General features: G+C 50.9%; 1 protein-coding gene across 1 annotated transcript in view; it reads left to right on the top strand.

Annotated features, from left to right (window-relative positions):
* LIMD1 (LIM domain containing 1) overlaps nt 1-26,532 on the top strand; it is a 56,887-nt gene that overhangs the window by 5,660 nt on the left and 24,695 nt on the right. Inside the window, exon 2 of the mRNA XM_033132279.1 lies at nt 21,930-22,031. Coding sequence (XP_032988170.1) covers nt 21,930-22,031 — 102 coding nt within the window. The remainder of the gene's footprint in view (nt 1-21,929; nt 22,032-26,532) is intronic.

Below are 26,532 nucleotides of genomic sequence, written 5' to 3'. Positions count from 1 at the left end.
GCCTCTGTGTCTTTCTGTCCATGAGGAAAGAGGGAAGGACAAACTTGCTGCCCCTTGGAGACTGTTGTTGGGTTTCTCGTCTTCCCAGGCCTGGCTCTTGGAGGACTCAGCCTGGTGCGTGTGGCTTGGCTTCTGTTTTTAACACCGCTGTTTACCCTGCAGAGGAAGTGAAGAGGACATTGTGCCTTTTGTTTAATCTTTCCCGCCTTTTCCTCCACGGTGCCCATTTGTCTTCCGCACACTGGGCCTCTCCTTCCTTTCTAAGGAAAAAGGACACAAATAAACCACCTGTCACAGGCTGGGTTTCCTAGGCAGTGGACTCTGAGACAGTTTAGTGTGCAGGGGGCTTCTTAGGAGGTGCTTCTTGGGACCCCTACCTGTGGAGGAAGGGAAGGAAGTGGGGGTGGGCAGAGGAGAGCTCCACCCGCAGTACAAGTGGCCTGCAAGCCTGGGCTGGCCCCGCTGGGAGCCGGGGAACTGGAAAAGCCCCTGAGTTGTCCCGAGTTGAGGCAAGGTGGCCTGGCTTTCACATTGCCCATGGATAGGTCATCATTGTGGGCCACCTAGGGAAGGGGGTGACCTAGAATGAGGTGGCTCTTTGCAGCTGGGCAGACAGGTGAGGGCCACCTGCCGGCTGCACCGCCAGCAGCTGGGCCACAGGTCCTTTAGTGAAGGGAGAGCTGGGTGGCATATTGCAGTGTCCACCATGGCCCCCATTGTTGAGCCGATCAGACCCCAGTGCACTGGGATTCGAATCCCGGTGACTGTGTTGAGTGCCTGTGACGCACCAGGCTTTAGGAAAGTGCTTTCTGGTGTGGGGACAGGGCCAGGAGTGCAGTTTCCAGGCTCTCGCCCTCACGTGGAAAGGTGCTGGCTCAGGTAGTAAATGGCCATCAACTGTGATTGGATGGCCATCAGCTGTAACCAGTGAGCCATTGGCCACTAATATAACTGCTGTGGCTATGCTAGCAGGAAATGGGGGCTAGCAAGAAGATGGTGGCTGGGCTGGCAAGCGCGATTGCAGTTAGCAAGTGGGGTTGGTTGGCAGAGAGAAGTGGACGGCAGGTTGCGGATTGTGTGGCTCCTGCTTCCTGTGTCTCCAACTCAGCCGCCAGCGAGACTATAGTGGTGTGACTCCCCTGTCTATGGCTCCGTGGGTGTTCCTTTTTGGCCTCACCATGTCCTGCGTTCTTATGTGGGGAGCAGGAGCTGAAACCCTGCATGACACCCTGCATGACAGGGCACTGTGGTTATTTAACCTTTATAGCCAGACACCATTGTTCTCTGTTTCCATTGAGAAACAGAGTCTGGGACGTGCTTAGGAACACGTGTAAGTAGTGGTGTTGGCACACCTGTTGGGGCGCTGACGCTTGCACAGTAGGATTAGGCGGTCTCTCCGGTCCGAGTTGGATGCCCTCTGTCTGTCCCTCCTTATTTCACTCGCCACCCAACTGCTGTGGGGGTGTCAGTGGTCCCCTGCCCCTCCTGGACCTTTCCCCACCATGTTCAGGACTCTGGACCTGTAGCCCCTGCGCCTTCCTTCCGTGCTGTGGACGAGTCTGGGGGCTCAGTCACTGCTAACGGCTCCCCGGAGAGAACCACACTGTGTCCTGGAGAGGAAAAGGCTCTGCCAGGCTCTGTCAGGCACCAGCAGGTGGAGGGCGAGGGTCTCCTTCACCAGGTGAGGGGATAGGTGGGCCCCGCCTTGCTGGCATGTAGAGAGAGAGAGGCTGGTTTGTCTTTCATTTCCCTGTTTTAGAGGACAACCTGCTGCAGTATTGAAGCTTAGAAAACTGCAGCTGCGACCCGCCTTGGCCTGGGAGCCTGAAAACTGGTGTGACTCCTCCTGGGAACAGCCCCGCCCTTGCCAGGGGCAGGGAGCCTGTCACACTTGACTATTCTAGCAATGCAGGAGATTAAAGAAGCAGTCCATCCCGAGGCAGGAACATGGAAAGGTCTTACCCACTCCTTCCCATCGGACAGTCTCTGCAACACTGAGCTGCCCGACGCCTTCATGACCTTTTAAGCACTTTTTATCTCATTTTATTAGCAACAGATGCTTGAATATGGGGCTTAAATCCAGCCTTGAATGAAAAAGTCAGAGTATTTTTCACATATAAGGAAACGACGTGAGCCAATCCTGTAATAGGGTGGCCCCTCCAGAATTTCTGCACCCCAGAGGCCCCTGATACCCCCCAAATATCAAGCATTTCAGTAAACGCACACCTTGTACTGAAGTAGAAGAAGATGGCAGGAGATCATCAGCCATCTGGCGCTGTCTGAGCAGCCACCTGGCAGGTGTGCTGACTTGGGAATTCATCTGCATTGTGTCCCCATTTGGACCTCCTGAATCCAGGCTTCCATGGCCATGGAGGTAAATTTCTGATCCCCCAGGTAATGTTTGTGAAGGCACCCACGACTCCAGCTCTCTGCCTGTCTAGCCTTGTAGGTACACACCCTGAAATATGGGGACACCTGGCCCTGTAGGAATTGAGCAGCCTGTGTGCATTTTTTTAGTACACCGGGTAATCTTGCCCTCAAAATCAAGAGGGCATATGCTTTTTAACTTTTTATGGATGTGCAACATACATGCATTGTACACATTCACAAAGTGAACACACCCCTGCAGCTGGTACCCAGATCGAGACAACATGACGGCAACCAAGAATCCCCTCACTGTGCCCCCAGACAATCACTGCCACCCTCCAAGGGTAACACTGTTGTGACTTCTAACTGCACACATGAGCTTTTGAGCTATCGTGTTATTTGAAGTAACTTCTAAAACATTAAACACATTTAAAAACATGGCAGGTTTGGGGGTGGGTGGTCAGCGTGCCGCTTGGGCTGCGACAGCAAGGAGTGGGTGACCTCAGTGTGGCCAGCTCCAGTGCTGTCCGCTGGGCTGTCCCGTTCGCTCTGTAATGCTGGCTGCTCCCAGGTGGTCCGTGGTCAGGGCTTGGACACCATTTTGGTTCTCCGTGTTCTCCGAAGGGATGGACTTTGTATCACATCCTTTAGCCCCACCCCTACCTGCGAGCTGTCGCCACAAAACTGCTCTTCAGAGGTTCCCGGGGGGAGACGATGAGCAAGCCCCCACACCTTGTTCAGAGTGGTTCGTCTGCTCACTGATGGAGGCACATGTCAGGGCCCTGTGCCCCCAGCACCGGGCTCAGGGCTGCGGGGGAGGACGCGAGGGGCTCAGGCTCAGGCCACTGCGCTCGGCAGTGACACCCCATTCCTCTGGCCCCGTCCTGCGTGCCCACTCTCACGCTGTGCCCCAGCCCACTGTGCTCACTGGCTCCCATCATACCAGCCTCATTGGTGGTCCCTGAGCTTGTGGGGTTCCTTCCCACCACTGGGTTCTTGCCCTTGTCTTGCCCTGGCCAACGTCCTTCTGGCCAGCACGGTACTGCCCGCCCCGTACCCCCTCGGGCAGCAGGTTTCCAGTATAGCTGTGCTGTGTCCTGACGCCAGGTTCCCACGGCAGCTGCTTCTCCCATCAGGCTGTCTCTGAGGTCTTCCCTAGGGATGGCATGTTTCTGCTGTGTTCCTTTGGGGCCAGGAAAGAATGTCTTAGCCATCCAGTCCTTTTGCTCTTTCCATTAATCTAGAGCATGAAACCAACTTTTTGACATGGCCGTTCTTGCCAGATTGTTTTTTTTGTTTTTTTAAGTTGTGTTTCTTTATATGTGTTGATTTCTGACGCCCACATAAGGGAAGGTACTGTGGAAGCAAGGCATGCATTTGGGAGCGAAGAAAGCAGGTGTTCACAGCCCCAGGTGTGACATTGGGCATGCTGCTCTTTCTCTGTGCTGAGTTGGGTTCTTCTCGGCTCAAAGTTCTGTGGCTGTGGCTTGGGGTGCAACTGAGTGCCTTTATTTTAGCTGATCAAGTGACAAGGCACTGCGCAGTAGCATTGTCAGCCACGGCAAGAGCCTGGGAAGGCAGGGAGCCGAATGGCTCAGCATCTCATCCTCCTTCCAGACCTGAATTGAAAAACAACTTTTTTTTTAAGTTACAGTTACATTTTAAATTGTAAGTGGTAATGGTTTGTGCTTTAGATATTCTGGAAAATACATACAATTAAGACAAGAGCCATGAATCACTGACATACCTGCTACCTTTGGAACAATCAGTGTTAAGATTTTCTGCAGAAGGTCTCTAGTGCAAAGTCATGGCCAGAGCCCATTGTGATGCAGGATATGTCATGTGCTGTGGTTCTTAGCTCTTTGGCCAGATGTAGAAGCATTTTCTGAGCTGGAGGCCGGTTTGCAGTGTGTGTCTGATGAAAGTGAGACTAGAAAGGACTAAAGATCTACTTTAGGAAACAATCAAATATGGGGAGCCATTAAATTACAGTGCTCACCCACTCCAGAGGCCTTTGGGAACACTTTGTAGCTAAACTTGGGGTCCTCAGGGTGGGAGACAGCAGGGAGCACTGGTCATGGGGCCCTTGATCGGTGACCTTGTTTTTGCCGGCATGTCCCAGGCCTTCTCCGTGGCCTCCTGTCATATCATCAGTGGTGCTGGGTCTCAGGCTGGGTCATTCATTACACGCAGGACAGTGGCCTGGCCTCTCTCAGCCCTGCATAGTGGGGGCTCGGTGGGTGTCTGCGGAGGGAATGGAGGGACTTCAGTCAGAGTGTGAAGGGGGAAGGAGAAGTTAGGTTGTTAGCTGGGGTTATGGCTCCGAGATGGTTTTGTGAAATTTGTTGAGGTCTTGTTCCATGCCAGGAACTTTTCAAATCATCTCACATGCATTAACTTGTTGAATCCTCCCAGCACCTATTTCATAATCCCCATTTTGTAGATGGGGAAACTGAGATAACGCAGAGGTTAAGTAACCCACCTAATACAGTTATCAAGGAACTTTGCTGAGTGTGGCTGCTGAGTCTGAGAACTTGGCCCCTGTGCTCTCAGCTCCTGGGAGGGGTGGCTTCTGACAAAGGGAACTACAGGGGGCGCTGTGGCCACGAGTATGTCTGCCCTGAAGGCTCCCCCTTTCTCTGGTGGAACAACCAAAAAGCAGAGGGGGCCCCAGCAGGCTAGAGGAGCTGGATCCCTCTCTTGCTGCCAGGATGGCACCCAGGTTCCTCTTCAGGCCAGGGGCTCCTCCGTCCAGGGCAGGGGTGGAACCATGGAGGCTCAAAGGCACATACATGGCTGTGCGGTGGCCTTGACTGTCCGCAGCCCCTCAGGCCCCTGACTTCTCACGTTCCTCTGAAGAGTGTGGGTTAGGGCAAGAGGGTTATGCTCTTGGGGTGCTCCTGTGACACCCCCAAGTGTTGTGGGCAAGGATAGGGGAGTGCTAGCCCCCACTTTTCTTGGGGGCAGCCAGGAAGCCTTGGTCTAAGGGTCAGTGTCAACCCCAGACTGTGTGCAGAGATGGTTGAAACCAAACATTGGATGAAACTATGCTTAGAGCCCATCTGGCAAACTGAACAGAAACCTTACCTAAAACAAAACAGGCCTCTGAAATTTCCAAGGCGCGTCAACAGCAGGGTAGCACTTGCCAGCAAATATTTATATCTACTCCAGGTTTTGTTTTTCATTTGTCCCCTCCCAGGGAAACCAGCTGGACACAGAATCTCAGGGGCATGCTGGAAGGCTGGAGACTTTCTGCTTGAGTGTTCCAAAGGGAATACTTTAGAATCCATGGCCTGGTTTTATTTTTAAGTTTTGAGGGCCGTGAATTTAGACTTGGCCAAGTTCCTTCCTCATCCTCCTTTTTCTGTGACTCGTCTCTGCGCGTCTTAGGAGAGTGAGGGCTGGTTACTCCGGGTTACTGGAAGTCTGTTGGGAGCATATCAGGGGCCTCTATCTTCCTCCCTGCACACATATTTGTAACCTATAGAAAGTTCTGGAAGCCTGCCATGATATTGTCTGTCATTCAAAAGAAGAGGACTTGAGTTTAACATGGGTCTGCCCTGCAGCTGCTCCCAAGAGGTATAGCGACCCAGATAATGTGAGGCGCAAATGGACAAGTCACCCCTCTTACAGTGCAGGCTCTGGGCTAGGCAGCATGTGACGGTCGTTTCAGCATGACACGACAGGAGCAGGTTTGTCTTTTGCTGCCTGAAGCCCTTCTGACCACAACAGCAGCTTCCCTGTTCTTTCTAGCCTCCTGTCAGCTGAGTTTATGGTTTCCTTTCAGCGGGTGGAACCAAGTTGTGGCCCTGTTTGGTCACATGATGGTCTGGGGCTCGCCCAGGGGAAGGGGTGGAGGTTTTGTATCTGTTGAAATGTCGCCTGTTCTGTCCCCCTCTCCCTGCCATAGTTCACATTGCTTCCTGATGATACAGTGGGCATTGGATTTAGAAAGAGATGGACTTCAGGCAGCTCAGCTGACAGCGGCCATGGCTGGGCTCCAGGGGATTTGCTGACAGAGCTATCTTTACCTTGAACGTGCTGACAGCCGAGAGAGCAAGTTGCAGGCCTGCCTGTGCCACTTTGGCTGTGCCAGCTTGGGCGCCTGGCGTCTCTTTTCTACCCTCCGTTTCCTCACCTTATGGAGAGTGGATGTCCTGAGCTCCTAATCCTGTCTCCTTTCCCAAGCTACAGGATTCAGGACTGTAGGCTGGGAGCAGGCTCCTGGCTCTGGGAGTGACCGAGTTTAGAGGCTGGACCAGCTTCAGACACTGTGGGGTACATGTGTGTCAGTTGAACTTGGACAAGTAGCCAGCAAGAGAGAGGAGAAGCCTGGGGTGGCGAGGGCGTTAAAAACCCATGTGTAAATGGACACACCCCGGGCAGCAGGCACGTGGGGAGAGGTGGCAGGTACATCTTCGAACTGGCCCGCAGATCCCTCCATGAGGTCATGGTGTCCCAAGCAGGGTGACTGAGAAGTGCCCTTCTCCCACCACACGTAACGCTCAGTTATTGTTGGCCTGGCTCGTGAAATCAAAACTACGTTCTTTTAGGAAAAAAATTTAAACTGTATGATACAGTGGCACTTAAGAAATAAGGAAAATGAGGAAATAAAACCAAACACTGAATTAGTGATAAGATTTGAAATATAAAACACAGGGTCTGGTCTATAGAAGTTACTCATGAAGTATTTGTTGAATGAATGACTCATGGTGTGTATTTATAATGTTATGCAATCAGAATAAAAAATTGAAGTGTTTTGGTCACAGTGCCACAGTTCGCTCAGCAGTAGTGGGCTGAAACATAGCACAGCAGACGCCACAAACGCGGTTTCTCCATGACTCGTGCCCAGGGGTGGTGGAGACGCCCTGTGCTGATATTTATCAGACACTGACAACCTATCAGTTGAAGGATGAGCTTATTGGGTGAGGACTTGGGTGACATGTCTGGTGGCCGGTGGGCCAGGCTCGGGGTGGAAGCTGAACGTGGGAGGTGCTGAACCTCCAAAGTCTGTGAACTTGCAGATGTCCTATCTGCTGGGCAGACTTGACACATGACCACACTTTGAGGAGAAGGGAATTTCAGTCAGACAGCATGTAAGCTGCATGTAACCTGTTTCCTGTCTTGCTTGGCTCTGGGAGCTCTGGGAGTCATGAAACGGGGGTTGTGGGCGTGAGCCCCAAGTGGGTCACTGACTTTGCTGCTGTGTCCTCAGGGCTCTCACCTGCCCCTTCCCTCAGTCCCTCTCCAGACCTTTCGCTCACCTCTGTCCAGCATCACATCCATTTCCAAGCCCAGATCACCTATTCCCTCAGCAGCCATTATGGAGCACCTGCTGTATACAAGAGACTGAATTAGGATCAGTGGGGCTTCCTTTGTGCACAGACCTGTTGTCTAGCCCCCCCCCCCGCTGGAATGTGTGTTCCCTGAGCGTGGGTGTCTGCTCCGTTCACTGTTGTATCTTCAGGGCCCAGGGCAGTGCCCGGCACACAGCAGATGCTCAGTAAGTCCTTGTTGAACGGGTGAGTGCACGTGAGGCCAGTGGCGGGAAGAGGACATTCCCTGACCCCCGATAAGTGTCAGTGCTTTGAATGGCGGTGTTCCTGCTGTGGGGGGCATAGCCCCCACATTCATGTGCTGTCTTCACCCCTCAGCCTGACCAGGAGGGACTCTAATGAGTTCTCATGTGGACAACTGATGACTGGAGGGGCCATGGACCGTCTGGGTGGCAACTGTCCAGAGCTCAGGGCCCAGCTCACCTACGTCCTGCGGAGTCTGGGGTGGGAGCAGGGAGCTGTGCGGGCCGGCACACGTATTCTTGTTCGAGAGGCCAGTCGTATATTACACGAACATCAGAATCTGAGGAGGCTGTGGATCTGTCCATGTCAGGGTCTGCCCTGGGCAGGCTGCTCCGTGTTCTTGGACCTCAGTTTCCCCATTAGGAAAATGTGGGTATGGTGGTTGTGAGGTCTACATTAATTAGTACATACCTGTGCTGTCCAGTACGGGCGCCACTAGCCACAGACCATGCTCAGTGCTTCCAAAGGCGGCCGGTCTGGATTGCGATGGTTCACAGTGTGAAATAGACCCTGGATGTTTGAAGACTTGGATTGGACACAAAGTGTAAATAACTCATTAATATTTCTATGTTGATTACATGTTTAAGTGAGAATACTTTGGATATGTTGGGCTAAGTAAACTATATTAAAATTAGTGTCACCTGTTGTTACTTTTTAAGCGTGGCTACTTAAAAATGCAGAATCACAGATGGCTTGTGTTATTTTTCTGTTAGGGCTGTGCTGTATGAAGCACAGAGACCAGGTTGTGGCACATGGTGCCTGCTTACTGTACAACTGTACACGCACTTCCCGTGTTTATTTTCTCAAAAATATCAAAGCGTCTTTACCATGTCCCATCTGAAAGGCCGGCTCAATTGATTTGTTCAAATCCACAGGTGCTTAAACGAAAAGATTGTCATTTGTCCGAGGGAGACTGATTTCACGATTACTGCCTCCCTCCCCCACCCATGGGCCCACTGAGGCTCGTGTGTGCTCAGAGAAAGGAGGTACTGGAGTCCTAAGCTGGTGTCTGCATGGGGCACGGCACAGCAGGTGGTAATGTAGTTGAGCCAATTTTCCAGAACCTTAAAAACACACTCTGTTTGGTGAGCACAGGCAGAGAGCATCCAGAGAGACCGCCCAGCCCCTTGCTGTAGTTAGAGAAGTGAAAAATGCTGTTTCCTGTCAAGTGAGGTGGGAGGGGGCCCTTTGGGATTTGGTTTGTGTGGGGCCCCAGCTGACAGGCTGCCCACACCCCAAACCTCTAGCCAGGCTCTGGAGGCCTTGCCTGGGCCTCGGGGAGGGTGGCCAAGTCGGGGTGGCTTTCCAGGCAGCTTCCAAAGACCCGATTGTCTGGGGCCTGTTCTGAAGCAGCGGAGGCTCTCCTCTCAGGTGGCCGGGCTTCAACAGAAGTCCTTTGTTGGCCGTCCATGGAGGTCATCTCTAGAGCTGGCAGTGCCTCCTCTGTGCTCAGCCCACCTGTGGCTGCCACCTCCCCAGGTTACCTGTGCCTGACAGTGGGCATGAGGGTGCGGGGAGAGGCAGCTCTGCCCAAATTTATATCCAGAGAGTGAAGGAAGCACAGGGTGAGGGGTTGGGAAGAAAGGAGCCCGTGCTGAGTAAACAGGCAGGGCCCCAGCCCAGCTGTACGCTGTGTGGGGTTTTCATCCCTGCACTGGATACTCGTGCGCAGGCCCAGTGCCTGTCAGTTGCTCGTCCTCCTCTGACCATCACGAGCCCTCCCCCATTAAGGGGAGGGGCTGTGGACCCCCACTTCTCCGTGGAAGGAGTGTCAGTGAATTTGTGGCTGTGTTTTTGAAAAGTCATATTTACATACAGTGACATGTATAGTTTTCTATGAGTTTTGACAAATGCGTGCACCCAGGTAATTCCCCCTCCTGTCAAGATCCAGAACAGTCCAACCCCAGAATGTTTCCTCGGGCCTCTTCTCAGACAGTGGCTCCCCCCAGGCAACCGCTGTTCTGATTTTTTTCATCGTTTTTTAGTTTGCCTGTCCTAAAAGGTAATATGAATGGATTCATCTGGTATTCGTGTACAGTTGATTCTTATTACTCACGGATTCCATGTTTGTGAATTGGCCTACTTGCTAAAATGTATTTGTAACCCCACAATCAATACTCATAGCTCTCTGGCAATCGTTTGGGGACATGCACAGAGCACGGTAAAATCTGAGTCGCCCCACACATGTTCCCAGCTGAGGTCCGGGGGTGGGGTGACGTCCTGCCTGCTTGTCTCAGCTCTTGTACTATTCACAAGTGTCCTTTTCATGGTCTGTTGAGTGTCATGGTTGTTTTGCACATGTGTGTGCTCTTTGTTGGTGATTTCTCTGTTTTAAACGGCCCCCCAAGTGCAGTGCTAAGTGCTGCCTGTTGTTCCTGAACGTGAGAAGGCTGCGATGTGTCTTGTGGAGAAATACGTGTGTGAGATCAGCTGGGTTCAGACGTGAGTCAGACTGCTGTTGACGTCAGATCAGTGTTAATGAGTCAACCATGCGTCCTAAGTGCTGTCTTTAAACAGAAACTCAGCTGAAACAAGGTTATGTATTGAGCAGTTGATGAAAACGCTGTCACCAGAAGCTCGAGGGAACCTAGCCCTGTATTTCCTGTAGGAGCAATGGTTCAGGATTTGCTAATTTGTGGGGCTTTATGGAAGATAACGGTAAATATCTTAAATTATTGCGTCACATGGTGTGAAGGTTTCTTGAGGCTTTTGTTATGTTGTGCCTCATTTGTGCTTCTACTAACAGTGTATGAGAATGCCCTTTTCTCTGTACCCTCAGTGACACTATTATCATTGTTTGCCATCTTTGCCAGTGGGACAGTGACATGTGGCATCCCACCTTTGTGTTGGATCCCTGACGTGGCGGCACATCTCCTATGCAGATTGGCCATTCCTGTTTCCGGTTAGAGCTGAGAAAGCTAATACTGACCTCAGAATGGAGAGGCTGGAAGTGAGGGAAGGACAGAGTGGCTGAGCCCAGAAGCTGCAGGAGTGAGGGGCGGGGTGCAGGGCTTGCTTGGGGGTACCTTGAACTCTTTCTTCCTTTGGAGAGTGGAGGGCAGGGAGTGATTCAGGCCAGAGAATGGGAGTGCCCGGGGCAGCAGTGAGTCTGTGGGCAGTCTGGTGAGGCGAGCTCTAGCTTACAGTGATTGGGAAATCGTGCTAGAAACTTCCTTTCCCACTGCAGTGAAGTGAAGCCATCGTTGGCTTGGCACAGCTTTCAGAATGAAGAAAGTAGCCTGGTGCAATGACCCCATAGACCAGAATGGCCCTGAATACTTCCTTTGTGGCTTGGTGAGAATCCACCCCTTGACTCGGGTACCACAAGGTGCTTGGGAGACAGGGAGGCCCAGGGTGCCAGGTAGGATGTGGTTTGTTGCGTTATCTACATCCATGGTTCTCAAGCTTGGCCACACCTTAGCATCACCTGAGGCGCTTTGGGCCCCCCCGCCCAAAACTGGAACCAGTCCCTGGTCGCTGGAGGTCGTGGTGGGCGCTACACCGATTCCCACACCAGGCTTGAGAAGTGGCCATCTGCAAGGGAGGCAGGAGCCCAGCACCCACTGCCTCCTGGGTTTTTTCGTGAGCTTTAGTGTGGCGAGGAGGAAGGCTGTCGCTGGGATCACTGGTCCAGCTCTGCCCCCAACACTTGCTCCATCTTCCAGAACCTGTTGACACCCAGAGCCGCCCAGGTCCACAGGCTGCAGTCTTCAGCTGAGAGAAAGCCTTGCTCAGCTTGTGTCTGGAATAATTGATTCAGACAGGCTCCAGGCAGAGCTGCCCGCTCCCAGCCCTCCCCAGACCTTGACTGGATGCCCTGACGCTTGCTTCAACCCCGTCAGCACAGTAGGTGGTTCATGGCTGTGTGATCCTATGTGATTGATGTGCAGCAACCAGGCAGAGCTAAAGAGGGACCCCCCCCCCCCGCCCATGTCCAGTGAGGGGAGAGGGCAGCTTCAGGGGGGCTCCTTTCCTCACACAGGAGCAGTCACCCAGACAAGGCCTAGGTGTGAGCTGGGGGTGCAGAGCCGCACTCATTGGCTAGCCTGATGGAGCCTTTATATTTCAAACCTTATCATGAGAACAAAAGAGCTGGCTGGGTCATCACCCAGGTTGGCTGTGCATTCAGTTGAAGGAGGGCTCCGGGGTCCTCAGCCCGCTGACCCTGGGCACGAGGCAGGAATTCTGGCGTTTCTGGCCTCCTTGTTTGTAAATCCTGCCTTTGCAAGGGAGTGGGGAGGGTGCCATGACCCTAAACTAACTTTGTTTTTTGGCTTTGAGTGTGCAGAAGATAATTTAATACCAATTTGGGATAACTTATTTCATAGGGAGCACTTGCCCAAGTCGGGCTGGGTGGTGTCTGCATTTGATCAGTTAGGCGATGTCATCGGTCCTCAAATAATGTTCCTGGAACTGCTGCAGGGGGCTGGGGCATTCCAGGAGGCAGACTGGGCCCTGTCCCACCTCAGTCATCAACCAAAGTGGTTCGCCTTTTGTCTGTTATATGTATTTGAGGTTCCACTGATACTTTTCTTTTGAGAAAAGTTTCCCCCCCTTCAAGCAGTCTGAAAACCACTGCTGTGCACAGAGGCCAGCCTGAGTGACATTTCACCAATGCAGTTAATACGGCGTTGAAACAACAACCACGGTGACGATGACAACAGTAATAATACAGTGTCAGGTTCTCTCCGGAGTAAAGCTTTCCGTTTAGTCGTGGAGAATTAAAAGGCTTTTAGGAAAGCTTGTTATATTGCTTTGGCCTCCTAAGGACATAATACTAATCAATCACGGTGATCGTAGCCTTTGTCGTTGGCACCCGGCGTTTCTTCTCTATCACATGGAAGACTGTGTGTAAAGCTCTGGACAACTGCCCCAGGCCCTGGCCCGCCCAACTATAGTCTCCCTGATGCGAGCCAGTCAGCCTGGGAGGGGCAAATACAGGGTTCACGTAGGATCCCCATCTTCAGGAAGTTCTGCGTGGGAGTGTCACCTCAGGTCTGGGCCTCATCGCTTAGTGACAGTCCTGGAGCCCCTCCGCAGGAAGCCATGGCCCTCTTGGACACTCGGCCGCCCCTTTTAAGCCCAGTGTCTCTCTTCTGTCCTTCCTCTCCAGCGCCACACTCCCTCCCTGGGTCACGTGGTCACTTCCCCCGCTCCTGGGTCCCAGGGGCCCCCTCGGGAGTTTCCTTGCATCCAGTCCCTCCTCCTGCAGCCCAGCTGGCTCAGGGCCGTCACATGACTCATCCCAGTCGTGCACATGCCTCTGGCCTTCCTGTCTCTGCGCCTTCTCTTACCTTTTCCTGAACCTAAAACACCGTCCCCTGCCCCAGCTCTGGCTTTTCAGTGCATTCTTTCAGTGCTCATTTGGCACCTGCTGTGTGTGAGGCACTCTGCTCGCCCTCTGTGGGGACACTCGAATACACACCCAGCCCCGTGCCCTCAGCAGGCTTTGTTTTTGACACAGGAGAGATGTATATTACAAGACTTACCTGGCGGGAAACCACAAGCCACAGAGAGGTGAGTGAAGTGCTTGCATCACCCCGGTGGCTCGCGGCCTCCTGTTGTACATCTTTTAAAACAGGAAGCTGTCCCTGTCCTTGCCCTTTCCTGTGGGAATACGATTCTTAAAAGAATCCCGCACAACCACTTTGGAAGGCAGTTTGGCAGTTTTTTACAAGACCAACTATGCAAAAAAACCCCCAAAACTAAACATACGCTTACCATATGATCCAGCACTCACGCTCCTTGGTACTTACCCAAATGAACTGAAAACTTACATCCACACAAACCTGCACACGGATATTTATAGCAGCTTTACTCGTAATCGCCAAAATCTGGAAGCGAACGAGATGTCCTTTAGCAGGTGAATGGATAAATAAACCGTGGTCCATCCAGACAATGGAACATTATTCATTGCTAGAAAGAAATGAACTAGCAAGCCATGAAAAGACATGGAGGAACCTTAAATGTGTGTTACTAAGTGAATGGAGCCAATCTGAAAAGGCTGCGTACTGTATGATTCCAACTGTATGACGTCCTGGAAAAGGCACAACTATGGAGACAGTAAAAAAATCAGTGGCGGCCAAGGGTTAGGGGGAGGGAGAGATGAGTATGCAGGACACAGAGGATGTCTAGGACAGTGCGACGACTCTGTATGACACTAGTGGTGGGTGCATGTCATTGTATGTCTGTCCTAACCCATGGAATGTGCACCACCACGAGCGAGCCCTCATGTAAACTGTGGACTTGGGTTGATTATAATGTGTCCACGTGGGGTCATCATTTCTCACCAATGTGCCACTGATGGGGGTATGGGGACAGTGGGTATATGGAAAATCTCTTTACCTTCCATTCGATTTTGCTTTAAACATAAAACTGCTTTAAAAAGTAAGTCCTACTTTAAAAAGTGCCAGAAGTAAACAAACAAACAAACAAAAAAGAATCCCCACCTCAATCCATTAACTATTAATGACCTTTCAGAAACTCACCCAGTTCCCTAAGCTCCCCCGGGTAATCCTGTGAGGCAGAGGCCCTGGGCACACACACACTTTCTGCGAGGGCCCCTCCATAGCCAGGACCCCACCCCCCCTGCACATCTCTGCTGGGGGGAGGGGTGGGCGTGGCCTCCAAGCAGCCCTGTAGCCAAGACAGGGCTTTCTGTTCCCGCCGGCAAACCATCACCCTCAAATGTGAAAACGTTCAGTGTGGAGCCCCTGGACCGTTTCTTCCCCCTCACTGCCTCTGCACCTCTTCTGAATGCTGTGGGCTGCGCTGGTGAGGGCAGGGTGTAGTGTCAGCCCGGCTGCAGGGCTGCTACTGAATCTTTGGACTTCAGTTTCTTCATCTGTCACATGCTGATAGCACCTGTTTCGTGGGCTTGCTGTTCAATGAGGAAACACACAAATCGTGTAGCACAGTGCTTGGCACAGAGGGTGCCTAACGGTCCCCACTGAAGATTGAGTAACAGCGACGGGGTTGACCTCCTGCCAGAAAGAACCAACGAAATCACAAGCAAAAAAAGCGAAAACCAGACAAAATATATGAACCAAAGGTTTTCAAGATCCTAGACATCAGGCAATGGAGGGCAGTGATTTTTGAAAGATGAGAAGGAAGTAAGGCAAGCCCGACGATTACCACACCTGCCTGCCTCGAGAGAGTTTCCAGGCCTTGGCCCAGGAGGGAGAAGGGAGCCCAGTGAACTCCTTGAGTTGAAATGCAGCTGAGAGTCCGGGCGACTAAGGCAGCCAGAGCTTATAGGACTCTAGAAAAATCTTTACAAAGCATATATCTGATAAAGGACTTGTGACCCGAATGCGTAGAAGAAATTCTCATAACTCAGCAAAAGAAAAAAGAAAATGGGCAAAAGATTTGAATAGACACTTCAGCAAAGAAGGTAGGGGGTGGCAAATAAGCATATGAAAAGTTGTTCAGGCACATCATTAGTCACTAGAGAAATGCAAATTAAAACCGCAATGATAGGCCACTGCGCACCTATTAGAAAGGATGAAATGTGAAAGGCCGTCATTCCACCTGCCGGCAAGGATATGGCGAAACTGGAGCTCTAATACACTGCTGGTTGGAATGTCAGATGATAGAACCTCTTTGGAAAACAAGTTGGCAGTTTCTTAAGAAGTTAAATATAACACCTACCGTAAGAGCCGGCCATTCCACTCCTAGGTCTTTACCCAAGGGAAAAAGAAGTATATGTCCATACAAAGACTTGTACACAAGCAGCTTTATTTATAACAGTCCGAAACTGCAAACCACCCAAATGTCCGTCCACAGGTGGGTGGGTTGAGCAGTTGTGGTCCTGTCACACAGTGGAATAGTACTGAGCAGTGAAAAGGAGTGGACTCTTGGTACATGCATCCACGTGGATGAATCTCAAAGTAATTATGCTGAGTGAAAGAAAACAAATGAAAAGGAGTGCATACTCCAGAGTCCATTTTTATAACCATTAGAAAATGCAAACTAATCCGTGATGATAGAAAGCAGATCAGTGGTTGCCTGGGGGAGGGAGCAGGATGGAAGAGAGGAGTCACAAAAGGCAGAGGGACGTGTGGAATCTGGGGGCACTGGGTGTGTTCGCCGTCTCCACTGCGGTGATGATTTCCCAGGTGGATACAAATGTCAAAACTTAGCAAATCGTACACTTCACAGGTGTGCAGTCTATTGTATGTCACTTAGAGTTCCTTAACGCTGTTTGTAAAAAGATCAGTCTGACTGATCTTTAGTTTGGAGAATGGATTAGTGGGCAGTAAGTCTAACTGCAGGGGGAGAGAAATGCATATCCCTTCCTGTCTTCTACAAGTTTAACTCCTTCTTTCCCTCACTCTTCTCTTGGTTTTTAAGCTCCGATTATTATAGTAATATGTGATGACGTTGTTTTACTTTCCTCTGTGGGGCATTTCTTTAAAATCCAGTAGCTGAGGGGCCGCGTGGAAGCAGAGCCAGTCTCAGGAGAACTCACCTCTCTTTCTCACTTCTGTTTCTTCTGTGTACTACGGCTACTCACACTTATAGCACTTCTGACGCCATATGTGTGGTTTTCCCCACACCCATCAGTTCTGGCACGAGCTGGGTGTCCTGAATACAATTCCCTTCTGATGCTGGAGGTAGCACAGACCTCACATAAGACTGCCCCACCCCCACTGCCGATGCCAATTACAAGTCCAGGGTGTCGCCTGTACTGGCTGGCCAGCTATCAGTTGAGGTTCCCACAGCTCCCTCCTCGGTTTTGATGATTTGCTATAATGGCTCATAAAACTCAGGGAAAGATGTATGTTTTCCAGTTTATTATAAAGAATACAATAAAGGATACAGACGGACACCCAGATAAAGAGAGACATAGTGCGAGGTCCGGAAGGGTCCCCAGCACAGGAGCATCTGCCGCATGGTGTTGGGGTACACTACCCTACAGGCACATGGGTGTAGTCACCCACCCAGAACTCTCTCTAAGCCCCATCCATACCTTGAGGATTTTTATGGAGGCTTTATCGTGGAGGCACGACCAGTTACTAACTCATTTTCCAGCCCCTGTCTTCTGTGAGGGTCTGAAGGTTCCAAGCTTAATCGTGGCTTGGTCTTTCTAGTGACCAGCCCCCCGCCAGGAGACCACCCAGAGTCGCCTCATTAGACCATAAGGCTCTCCTGTCACCCAGGAAATTCCAAGGGATTTAGGAACTCTTGTCAGGAGCTAGGGTCAAAGACCAAATACTAGCAGGAGCTGGGGGCAGAGACCACTATACATGTATTTCTTATCATTTCACAAGCCTGAGCCTCTCCTTGGCCCACTTTCTGACCCTCCAGCATAGGCCTCTAGGTGAGATTGGTCAGCTCACAGATCGGCAGCAGCAGATTCTGGTTTCCTGGCTCTGTGGGTGACCGTTGCATGAGGACAGGGCCACAGTGCAGTCACTTGGCTCCCCGCCAGCATCTGGAGAGAGCCTGGCCCCGAGGGAGTGACGGAGGAGCTTCTGTGGGGTGAATGCTTCAGCTGCAGTGGCCCTGGCAGAAGGTCAGAACGAACTGAGGGTCCTTGTGGCCGAGGTCCCAGGAAAGACGGCCTGCATGCACAGGCGAGGCCGGAACGGGAGGGGGTTCAGGAGGTCTGAACCCCAGAGGAGGTAGTGTGTGGGGGCGAGGGAGGAGCCCCTGTTTGGTTTTGTTTTGGGGGGCATGTGTGTGGCTGGAGTAGACACAGCTCCCAACCAGAGCGGGATAACAGGACCTCTGAGTTAGAGCCTGGGTTCAGATTCCACCTCTCGAACCTGCCAGCCATGTGACCCTCAGCAAGTTACAGCGCCTTTCCTTCTAGAACTTGGGTTTTAGAAAAGGGGGATGGCCGCAGCTCCTTCACTGGAAGAAAACTGCCAGCCCAGGATCTGGTAGATAACATTATTTCCTAGAACATGCAATTTACTTTGATTTTGTTTTTTTTTCCTACCAAAGGAAGAATAAATCTGTTTCCTGCCCACATGGTACCTTTCTGTCCGTTTACCAAAGGCCACAAGGATGAAATATTTTCCTGCCTACGTGGCTTCTTATGGGATCTCCCTCACTCCCTGACTGACGGTCTACAACACAAGTGACTTCCTTCCTTGCTTTGTATCTGTGCTCGATGGTCAGCGTGGTGAGAAAGGACCGCGCTGCAGGACTAGGAGAGAGTGGGCTGGGGAGAGACTGCAGTCAGTAGGTCAGAGCTCTCAGATAAGGAGGAAGCAGAGGAGAGTGTCACTCCGCTGGCTGCAGAGAGCTGAGGAAGGCCTGACGTTGAGAGATAAAGTAGCAGGAAGCCCAGGAGGCCTGGGCAGCTGTCCGTGTCCACTTGAAGACGCTGTCCATCCTGTCATTCGCTTTACAAGCAGCAGTGGGAGAGCTGGTCTGATTTTACTCCCCAGACCCTAACAAGGTGCGTTCACATGTTCCTCGTGAACTGCCAGCGTCCCACGGACTCAGGAGGTGGCTTTCGGCTTTCCTCCTTAGCGAGCTGTCTTGCAGGCCGGTCCTCTGCCTGCGTTCACCGGTGGACCGCGGAAGGGCTGACCATGCCGTTGACGTGCACCGCTCCTCTGCCCTTTGCAGCTAACATTTCGACAGTGGGTCGGGCGAAGAGGCCACGGTGATTGACAGAAGAGATGTTGCTTTTGGGGGTGGCTTTGTTCCGTGACGGTGAGCAGGCTTAATTCACGTTGCCGTGACGTTCCATCCAGTCTGCTTTGAGTGCTTCGGTTGCTGTCTGACAGACCAGATCTTTGTTGCTTGGTGGAAAGGTTTAGAGTCAGGTCAACCAGGGCACTTGGGACGGGTGGTCTGGAAGGAATCCTCGCGGTCACCAAATAGTGTAACCAATACCTTGCCATTGTTTGCTGGTTGACATTTTTCAGGAGCATTCTCCCCGTCATTGCATCTGACTTATGCAGCTGCCAGCACTCAGCAGAGGTCCGTGGAACCCATTTGTCTGTTTTTACGCATGTTTGTTGAGGGCATACTAAGTGCACTTTGTCAGTGGCTGGGGGTGTTAAGACAGGGGCCCTACCCTGAAGGCACTTCCCGCTCATTAGGAGAGGCAGACAGATGCCTAGGTAACCAGTAACCTGTCAGCACGGTAGGTGCCGTGTCCGGTGGCGAACACGCCAATGTCATCACTTTCACGTCCCCACGTTCCCGCGGGCTGGACACCCTGGAGACCCCGCCTTCTTCAGTGACCAGCGCTTGGGCTCCCTGCAGCAGCTGCCAGCACCACTGGTTTCTAGAGTGATGAGCCTGCTGAAACGAGCCTTAAAGAGTTGTCATGACAGAACCCTGCTGTCTTCACGTTAGCTTCCCTGCCAACTGGCACAGCTCCGAGTGTTCCACTAAGAGAGCATTTTGCCCAGAACTGATGTATTTCCTGACTTAAGAGCAGCCTAAGTTGTATGTGAAATTATGAGACAAAAAGAAATGTTGCTGCCTCTGAATTCCTTGATGTGTCCCATTTCATTGTGATGGGGACACTCTATTGACTGTCCTGCTTGCTAGGTACAGAAATACCAGCTACCCAGAAGTCTCATCCTGTGCACACACGTGTGTGTGCACATACATGCATGCACAGAGGCACACGCACACAGGCAATTTCATAGTGATTAACGAGAAGATGGAAGAAACAGCATTGGGGAGCTTTCTGGGGTGTTGGAAATATTCTATATCTTGACTTGAGTTTGTGTTACATACATCATTGGCCAAAACTCATTGGATGGTAGACTTATAATTTGTGTATTTCACTGTTTTTGAATTTTATCTTGAAAAAACATAATGGTAAGCAAATAATGAACTCTAGTTAGTGATTTGCAGGCAGAAGTGTTCAGGCCGAAGTGGACTGCTGTCTGCAGCTTACTTTGAAATGCATCAAAAATAAGGTGGATTGTTGGATTGATTGCAGGATGGGTAGCAAAATGTTAACAGTTGTAGAATTGGGGTGGTGGGCATATGGGTGTTCCCTGTGTGATTCTTCCAACTTTTCTGCATGTCTGAAAGTTTTCCTACTAAAATGTTGAAACTGAAGAACTACGAATTGTGTCCTCTGGAGCTTTCCGAAAACGCATTCCCTGACAGCCAATTTCCTTGGCTGACACTGAACTGTTCCTACAGACGGCCTCACCTGCTGCCGAAGGGAGTTAGATGAAGTGGCCAAAGGGCCCTCGTCTCAGTGTGTTCTCTGGGGACCGGTTCTGGTTGCTGTGATTGGTTTTGGTACGTTTCAGGAAGGATGTGTTAGCTAGACTTCCTCTGAACGTGGTAAAGTTTATCACCTTGGATGATAGGAGCTCTGACACACAGAGCTTTCTGCTTGTAGGCAGAAGGCAGGGGATTTGCAGCTTGAGAAGGGCCGGACAGATTGGAACTAGTGTTAGAAAAGGATTCCTGAGCCCCCGCTGACCAAGGATGCAAGCTGGTTACGCAGCTGGACGTGGGGGGAGGTCTTTTTATATGTGTGTGTACACATAATTGATTCTTCAAAAATGTTAACATCATACCATATATTTAAACATATTCAAACTTTTCTCAGACTAGAATTTTTTTTTAGTTGTAAAATAATGCTTGCTCTAATAAGATTTTTTTTTTAAATACAGAAAATGCAAAGAAGGAAAACCAGCCATAATTTTATAACCTAAAGAAACCACTCGTTACATTTTGTTATATTTCTTCCCTGAACGTTTTTTTTAACTCCTGCATTACGTACACGATTGTGGTGTTTTTCCTTGGACCATAATGGGGAGCTCTGTTGCAGACTCCAAGGCCCCCTGTCCGTGGCCTGGCCCAGAGCCTGGGCTGTTGCAGCAGACGTTCTGACTTGGTCCAGACAGACTGCTGGCTTCTTCGCAGGGTGAGACCCTGGGAGGCCTGGGGCTTCCTAGAGAACTCACTTCAGAACTCGGCGTTGCAGGAACTTCTTGCTGAATGCAATCACGTTAGCATCCTTATTATTATTTATGTGTCTGTTTGTGGAGCATTTGCCAAATGAAGGGGCCCTGTGCTAAGCACTCTTCATGTGTTCTCTCACAGTAACCCCCATAAGGGGACCGTTACCCCACTGTATAGATAAAATGCTAATAAATTGTGGCATTACACTTTAAGACCAGGACTTCCATTAGGCACGTGGTATGTAAGGCACATGAACTCTCCAGAACTTTTTGGTTTGCAAAGCAGCCTTTACTGCTGTAAGGCAGGTGAACTAACCCTTTTTCCCTAATTAAGAACGGATGCTCAGAGAACTTAACAGGTTAAATCGAGCCTCGTGGGAAGGGAGTGGGTGGGAGGCTCCAGGTGAGAACCTGGCTCTTTAACTTCTGGGTCACCATGTTGCCTCAGAGCCAGAGGGCTGGAGGGATGGCAGAAGGCCTGAAGGACTTGAAGGGACAGAAGGTGGGTGCAGGGTGCAAGGAGGGGAGTGCATGAGCAAGGCTAAGAGCTGAGACAGGTGGGGAGCGAGGTAGGAGGTGGGGGGCCAGGGAGTGGGGAGGGGACATGGAAGAACACCAGCTTTGCAGCAGGACAGGCCTGGGCTTGGGGCCTGATACTTTTGTAAAAAGTGAGGATAGCACATCCTAATTGGTGGTTCCCTCTGAGAATTAAATGAAATCATTTAGTTGAAATTTCCCAACCTTCGTGCTTGGCATATTGTAATCATGGTGCAGTGTTTTGGATGTTGTCTTATAAACAGTGGGAGCCTTTGAGACCTTTGGGCAAGGGAGTGGGTTGACAAAGCAGGGGACAGCGTGGGGAGGGAGGGGGGCCGAAGGCCAGCCCGGGGGCTTATTCCTGCAATTGGAAGAACTGATGTCTGAAAGGCTGGTTGGGGGAGAGAGCGTGAAAGACATTTCAAAGGAGTAACCCATGGAATTTGGCGAAGGACTGGCTATGGGGAGGGATGGGTATCTGGCTTTTTATGACTCAGTTTACACTGTTCCCTCCTGACTCACTGCTGTGTTCTTGACTTTGCAGGTACCTGTGTGAAATGCAGCAAAGGTGTATTTGGGGCCGGCCAGGCCTGCCAGGCCATGGGGAACCTCTACCACGATGCCTGCTTCACCTGTGCAGCCTGCAGTAAGTGTGTGGGAGGGTGTGGGGTGCTGAGGATCGTGGGGACCAAGAAAGGGAGGAGAGGGAAGAGCATCTGTCCTGGAGACACTTGGCCCTTGGTCTTCCACGTCCCACGGAAAGCAGGACAGTGTCATCTGGTTTCGTGCCGCCAGCACTGAGCCCATCAGGGTGACTGATCACAGAGTTCCTGGGATCGCCTGGGATGGACTTTGGCGATAAGTTGAGTGGATTGACAGTGATCTCTAATAACATCAGGCTTGGAATGCCTGTCAGAGGTCTCAGAAGAATTGGGTGGGGTAGCCAGGGATTCGCCAGTGTCTGCCTGTTGTCACTTCTCTCTCCCACTGTGGGGACCAGCGAACCAAAAGGTAATGATCGGTCACTTACCCCAGTGTGAGGCGGGGCGCCTTTATAACTCTTTGACTCTGATCTTTGATTTGGAGGCTGCTGCCCGAGTGTCAAGTGTAAGCGTATGCGTGAATGCCTGTGTGTGCACATTGCACAGGCGTCGGTACCTATCAGCACACACACCTGTGGGAATCGTGGTACTCTGGTACGTGCATTGGGATGAAAGCAGCAAATCAGGAGGCCAGGCCTGTGCTCAGCTCAGCACACTGCTCTCTGGATTGATGGCACCCACAGATTCTAACACATTGTAGGATGTTTGCCAAGCCCGACCAGGTCATGAATTGTGCTTGTTTTATGTCTCTACCAAAGATCAATTTTGAGGAGCATTTTTGAAAAATGTCCTGCTGATGTTCTCCAATTCTGTATGAAGGTTAGTTACTGTCAAATAAAAGGAGACACTGCAACAAAGCCAAGTGTCGGGGACGAGGGGGTCTTGTCTGGCCCTGTGGTTCTCCGTCCTGCCTGCTCATGAGAATCACTGGGGGGCGGGGGGAACGGATTTTAAAAAGCATTGATGTTCCAGCCCCACCTTGACCAGCAGAATCAGAAGTTCTGGGATGGAATTTCTGGAGTGGGGCAGGTGTACTGTTCAAAGCTCCTCAGGTGACTCCAGGAGGTGGCCAGGGCTGAGCACCTTGGATTAGTGCCAGGCTCATTTTAGAAACCTCTGGAGAAGGGGAAAGAGAGAGACTTGCTCTCAGTTGGCCTGTGGCACTGCCCTTGAGGTCCTCCTGATTCCCAGTCTAAAGGGAACCAGGTGAGCAGGACCTGCCTTCTCACCTGCCAAGGCGTATGCCCACCGGCGTTCTAAATCTCTTGCTTCAGTCCTCACTTCAGTTTCCCAAAAAACACATGCTTGAGGGTTTACGGTTCGAGTGATGATCAGTATTCACCTTTGGAGGGAAAAACTGTGGAAGACTTAGAAATGGACCAGAAAGTCTTCTGAGCATCCTCAGTGGAAATGCAGTTGTCTGGCTTCCGCATTGTCTGGGTCCCTGGGCCTTGCCTTGTCTTTGAGCCTTGTTACACGCTGCACGTGGTTCTCGTGTGTGACAAACTGTCTGATGAAGGTACAGTGGACTGTCATCCTGTGGTGATTGGCCACTGTGGGTTTTGCATCCTTTTAGTAAGTTTATTTCAGCATTTCTGATGGCCTATCCTTGTGTGGTTCTTTGCAGTCTTCCAGTTGTAACATCTTACTGGTTCCCTCATTCACTGATGAGTTAAATAAAATCTTTGACCTGTGATCATATCGTCTTTATAAAATTATCTTTGACTTTTGGCTCCTGCAACTGTTTCTCGATATTTGTTCTATTTTCCAGGAAAAAGGGAACTGTTAAGTAGAAGCTGTTTTTCTTCTCAGGCAATTATCATTTGAACTAAAAAAGTTGTTGGACAAAGAAAAAACATTGATGAGTCGGTTGCTTCTCCCTGTGGCTGCTTGACTAGCTGTCAGGGCCTTAATGGGTTGAGTTTATCTTGCTTTCAATTATGATAAGCACAAAGGTTTAAGGAAGACAGACGGTTTGGGTTTGTGCTCGGTCTAGCAGTTAAGGCCCTTGTGGTCTAGGCTGCATTATTACTTCCTCCTAACTTATCACAGTGAAGCTGAATTTCTCTTTTCCACCTTCATGTGTCCGATCCTAGTAGAATCTCCTGTCTCCGTTCACTTCATCCGTTTAAATTCTGCCCAGCCTCTAACACCCAGATAAAGCACTGCCTCTTCCAGGAAGCCTTCCCTGTTCCTGTAGCAGGAAGGAACCATTTCTCCTGAACTTGGCATGCCCTGCTTTCTTCTTGGTGCTCTCATGTCGGCCGTGAACTCCACTCTGGAACTCCAGCGTGAGCAGACTGGGCCCCAGAGCAGCAGAGCCGAAAGAATGAGGACTTGGGGGGCTCCCTCAGAAAGTGAGTGTGGCAGCATCCTGTTTGCCCAGGGGCCTGCACACACTGTGTTTGCCCAGCGGCCTGCACACACTCCCGCTGTGTGTGAGCACTGAGCTTCCTCCCCGCTGGTAGGAGCAGTTAGAGACCCAGGCATGTGTCTGAGCAGCTTCTCTTGGACACTAGAAGTAATTTCCTTTGTTCGGTTGACTTATTGCAGCCCTGTAACTGCTTTCGGCAGAAGGAGGAGCCGGGGAGCTCCGTGGCAACCACAAAGAAAAATTGAAAGGCAGAAACCTGTTATGTTATTCTAGCATAGGTATTTTCCCTTGTATGGTTTCCCTTCTAGGTTTTGTCCAAATTTATACAGATTTGTCCAAAATTTCTCCAAAATTTTTAGAGTTGTAATCACAGCATTCAAACAGTATTGTACCCTTTTTGATTTAATATTTTGTCATAAATTCATCCCCATCTCAGCAGTCTTCATAATAATCATTTTAACAGTTACATTGTAACCGACTGAGTTGTTCCATGGTTTTACGGCATTGAGCTCGTTTCCGGTTATCACAGCCCCGCTGATGGCCTTTGTCCACGTGATTTTTCCCCCCGCCTCTGCTGAATTGTTGCCTTGGTGTTCGTTCCCAGAAGTAAGCTTCAGGGTGCAATCTGTGGGTGTTTCTGTGGTTTGTTAAAGTTCCTTTCTTTCTTGACATGCTCCTGGGGGGCGGGGAAGTGTGCTTCGTTGCCATGGAGATGTGTGCAGAGTGTCTCCCTGCTCCCCCGCAGGTTCTGCCCACCTGAAGTGGCCATGCCCCCAGCTGGGCTCTTTCAGGAAGCTGTTGGAGTGGGAGGGCGGGTCAGGGGAGAGGGCGGGCATGGCCTCAGCGGGCAGCCACCACTGTGTGTCTGGACACTGTGTGCCAAGTGGCCTGTCTGAGGAGAAGCTGGCGCCCATCTGTGCCTTGAGAGAGGTGGAATGAGAAGGAAGAAAAGGTGTCCTGGACTTGTGGGGTCAAGTGGAGTTCCCCTCGGCACCGTCTAGAATAGACTGTGGGGAGAAAGGAGGCAAGGCTCTGTGTTCTCACTCCAGGCAGTTTCAGGTCCAAAAAGTAAGATTTTATTCATTTTAGAAAGATGAACCAAATTCCGTCCTTGAGTCAAGGGGAAACCTGTTTGCCGTGCCATGGCTTGTTCATGCTGCTGTTATTTTTCGTTTGTATGAGTTGGAAAATGATGGAGGCGATTCCATGGGCTCTCCTCCCCTGAAGCTTACAGCAGACCATGAGGGTGCCCAGGTCCTGGGGGAGGGGACTGGGGTGCGGGCAGTCCGAGGCCAATAGGAATTGGGCCCAGGGCTGGCCTGAGCGCAGAGGAAGGCCAGCTGGCGTCCACTCAGAGAACTTCTGGGAGGTGCTAGTCAAGGTCAGAGCAGGTGACTTTCAGTGCTGCACTCGAGTGCTTCCATTCTTGGTGGGGGTGCTCGTGACGTGCCAGCCCTACCTTAGGGAACAAAACTAAGAAATTCATGTCGTTTCCTATCCCACCTTCCAAAAACCAAACACCCATGCCTGTTAAACACTGTAAGTTGATTTTATAGTGAAATCTTACACTATAAATCAGACCCAATCAGGAGGAAGCCTGCTTCTAGAACACGAAAAAAGTGCCATTTCCTTACTTCAGGTAAATAAAACAACTAGAACTTAGTCCAGTGTTGTGGAACAGAGATTCTCAATCAGTGGTTGGTGGCTCACCACCCAGTAAGTTCTGAAGAACAGAGGGTTCTTGTCACCTATTTTGTTTTTCTTATTAAGTCTGAATACTTCCTCTGAAACCCCGTTTACCTTCACCGTTGACTTTGTAGATTACCTCGCTGACCCAGCCTTTGAAAATGCTCCCAGATTCTGAAATAGTGGGGCCTGAGCTAGGGAGGTCTCCCTTTAATTCACGAGAGGCCTGCCTCCTTAAAACAGTCGTCACAGCGTTTGTAAGTACAGTGACCCCTCACTTAGCATCTCCGATAGATTCTGCGACTTCAAGTGAGATGATAAATAACGAAACCAACTGAACCGTAGGCTAATGGATAGAAACAAGAGTTAAGTTCCTACAGCATCTCATCAACGGTATAACGAAACAACAATATTCGCGGGCCTGCTGGAATTTATAGGTGAGCTTTCGAGCTTGTCAGCCCCCGCCCACCTGAACTCTCGACCCT

Source organism: Rhinolophus ferrumequinum, chromosome 17, assembly GCF_004115265.2.
Source record: "Rhinolophus ferrumequinum isolate MPI-CBG mRhiFer1 chromosome 17, mRhiFer1_v1.p, whole genome shotgun sequence".
NCBI lineage: Eukaryota > Metazoa > Chordata > Mammalia > Chiroptera > Rhinolophidae > Rhinolophus > Rhinolophus ferrumequinum.
This window is presented reverse-complemented; position numbering and strand designations above follow the sequence as displayed.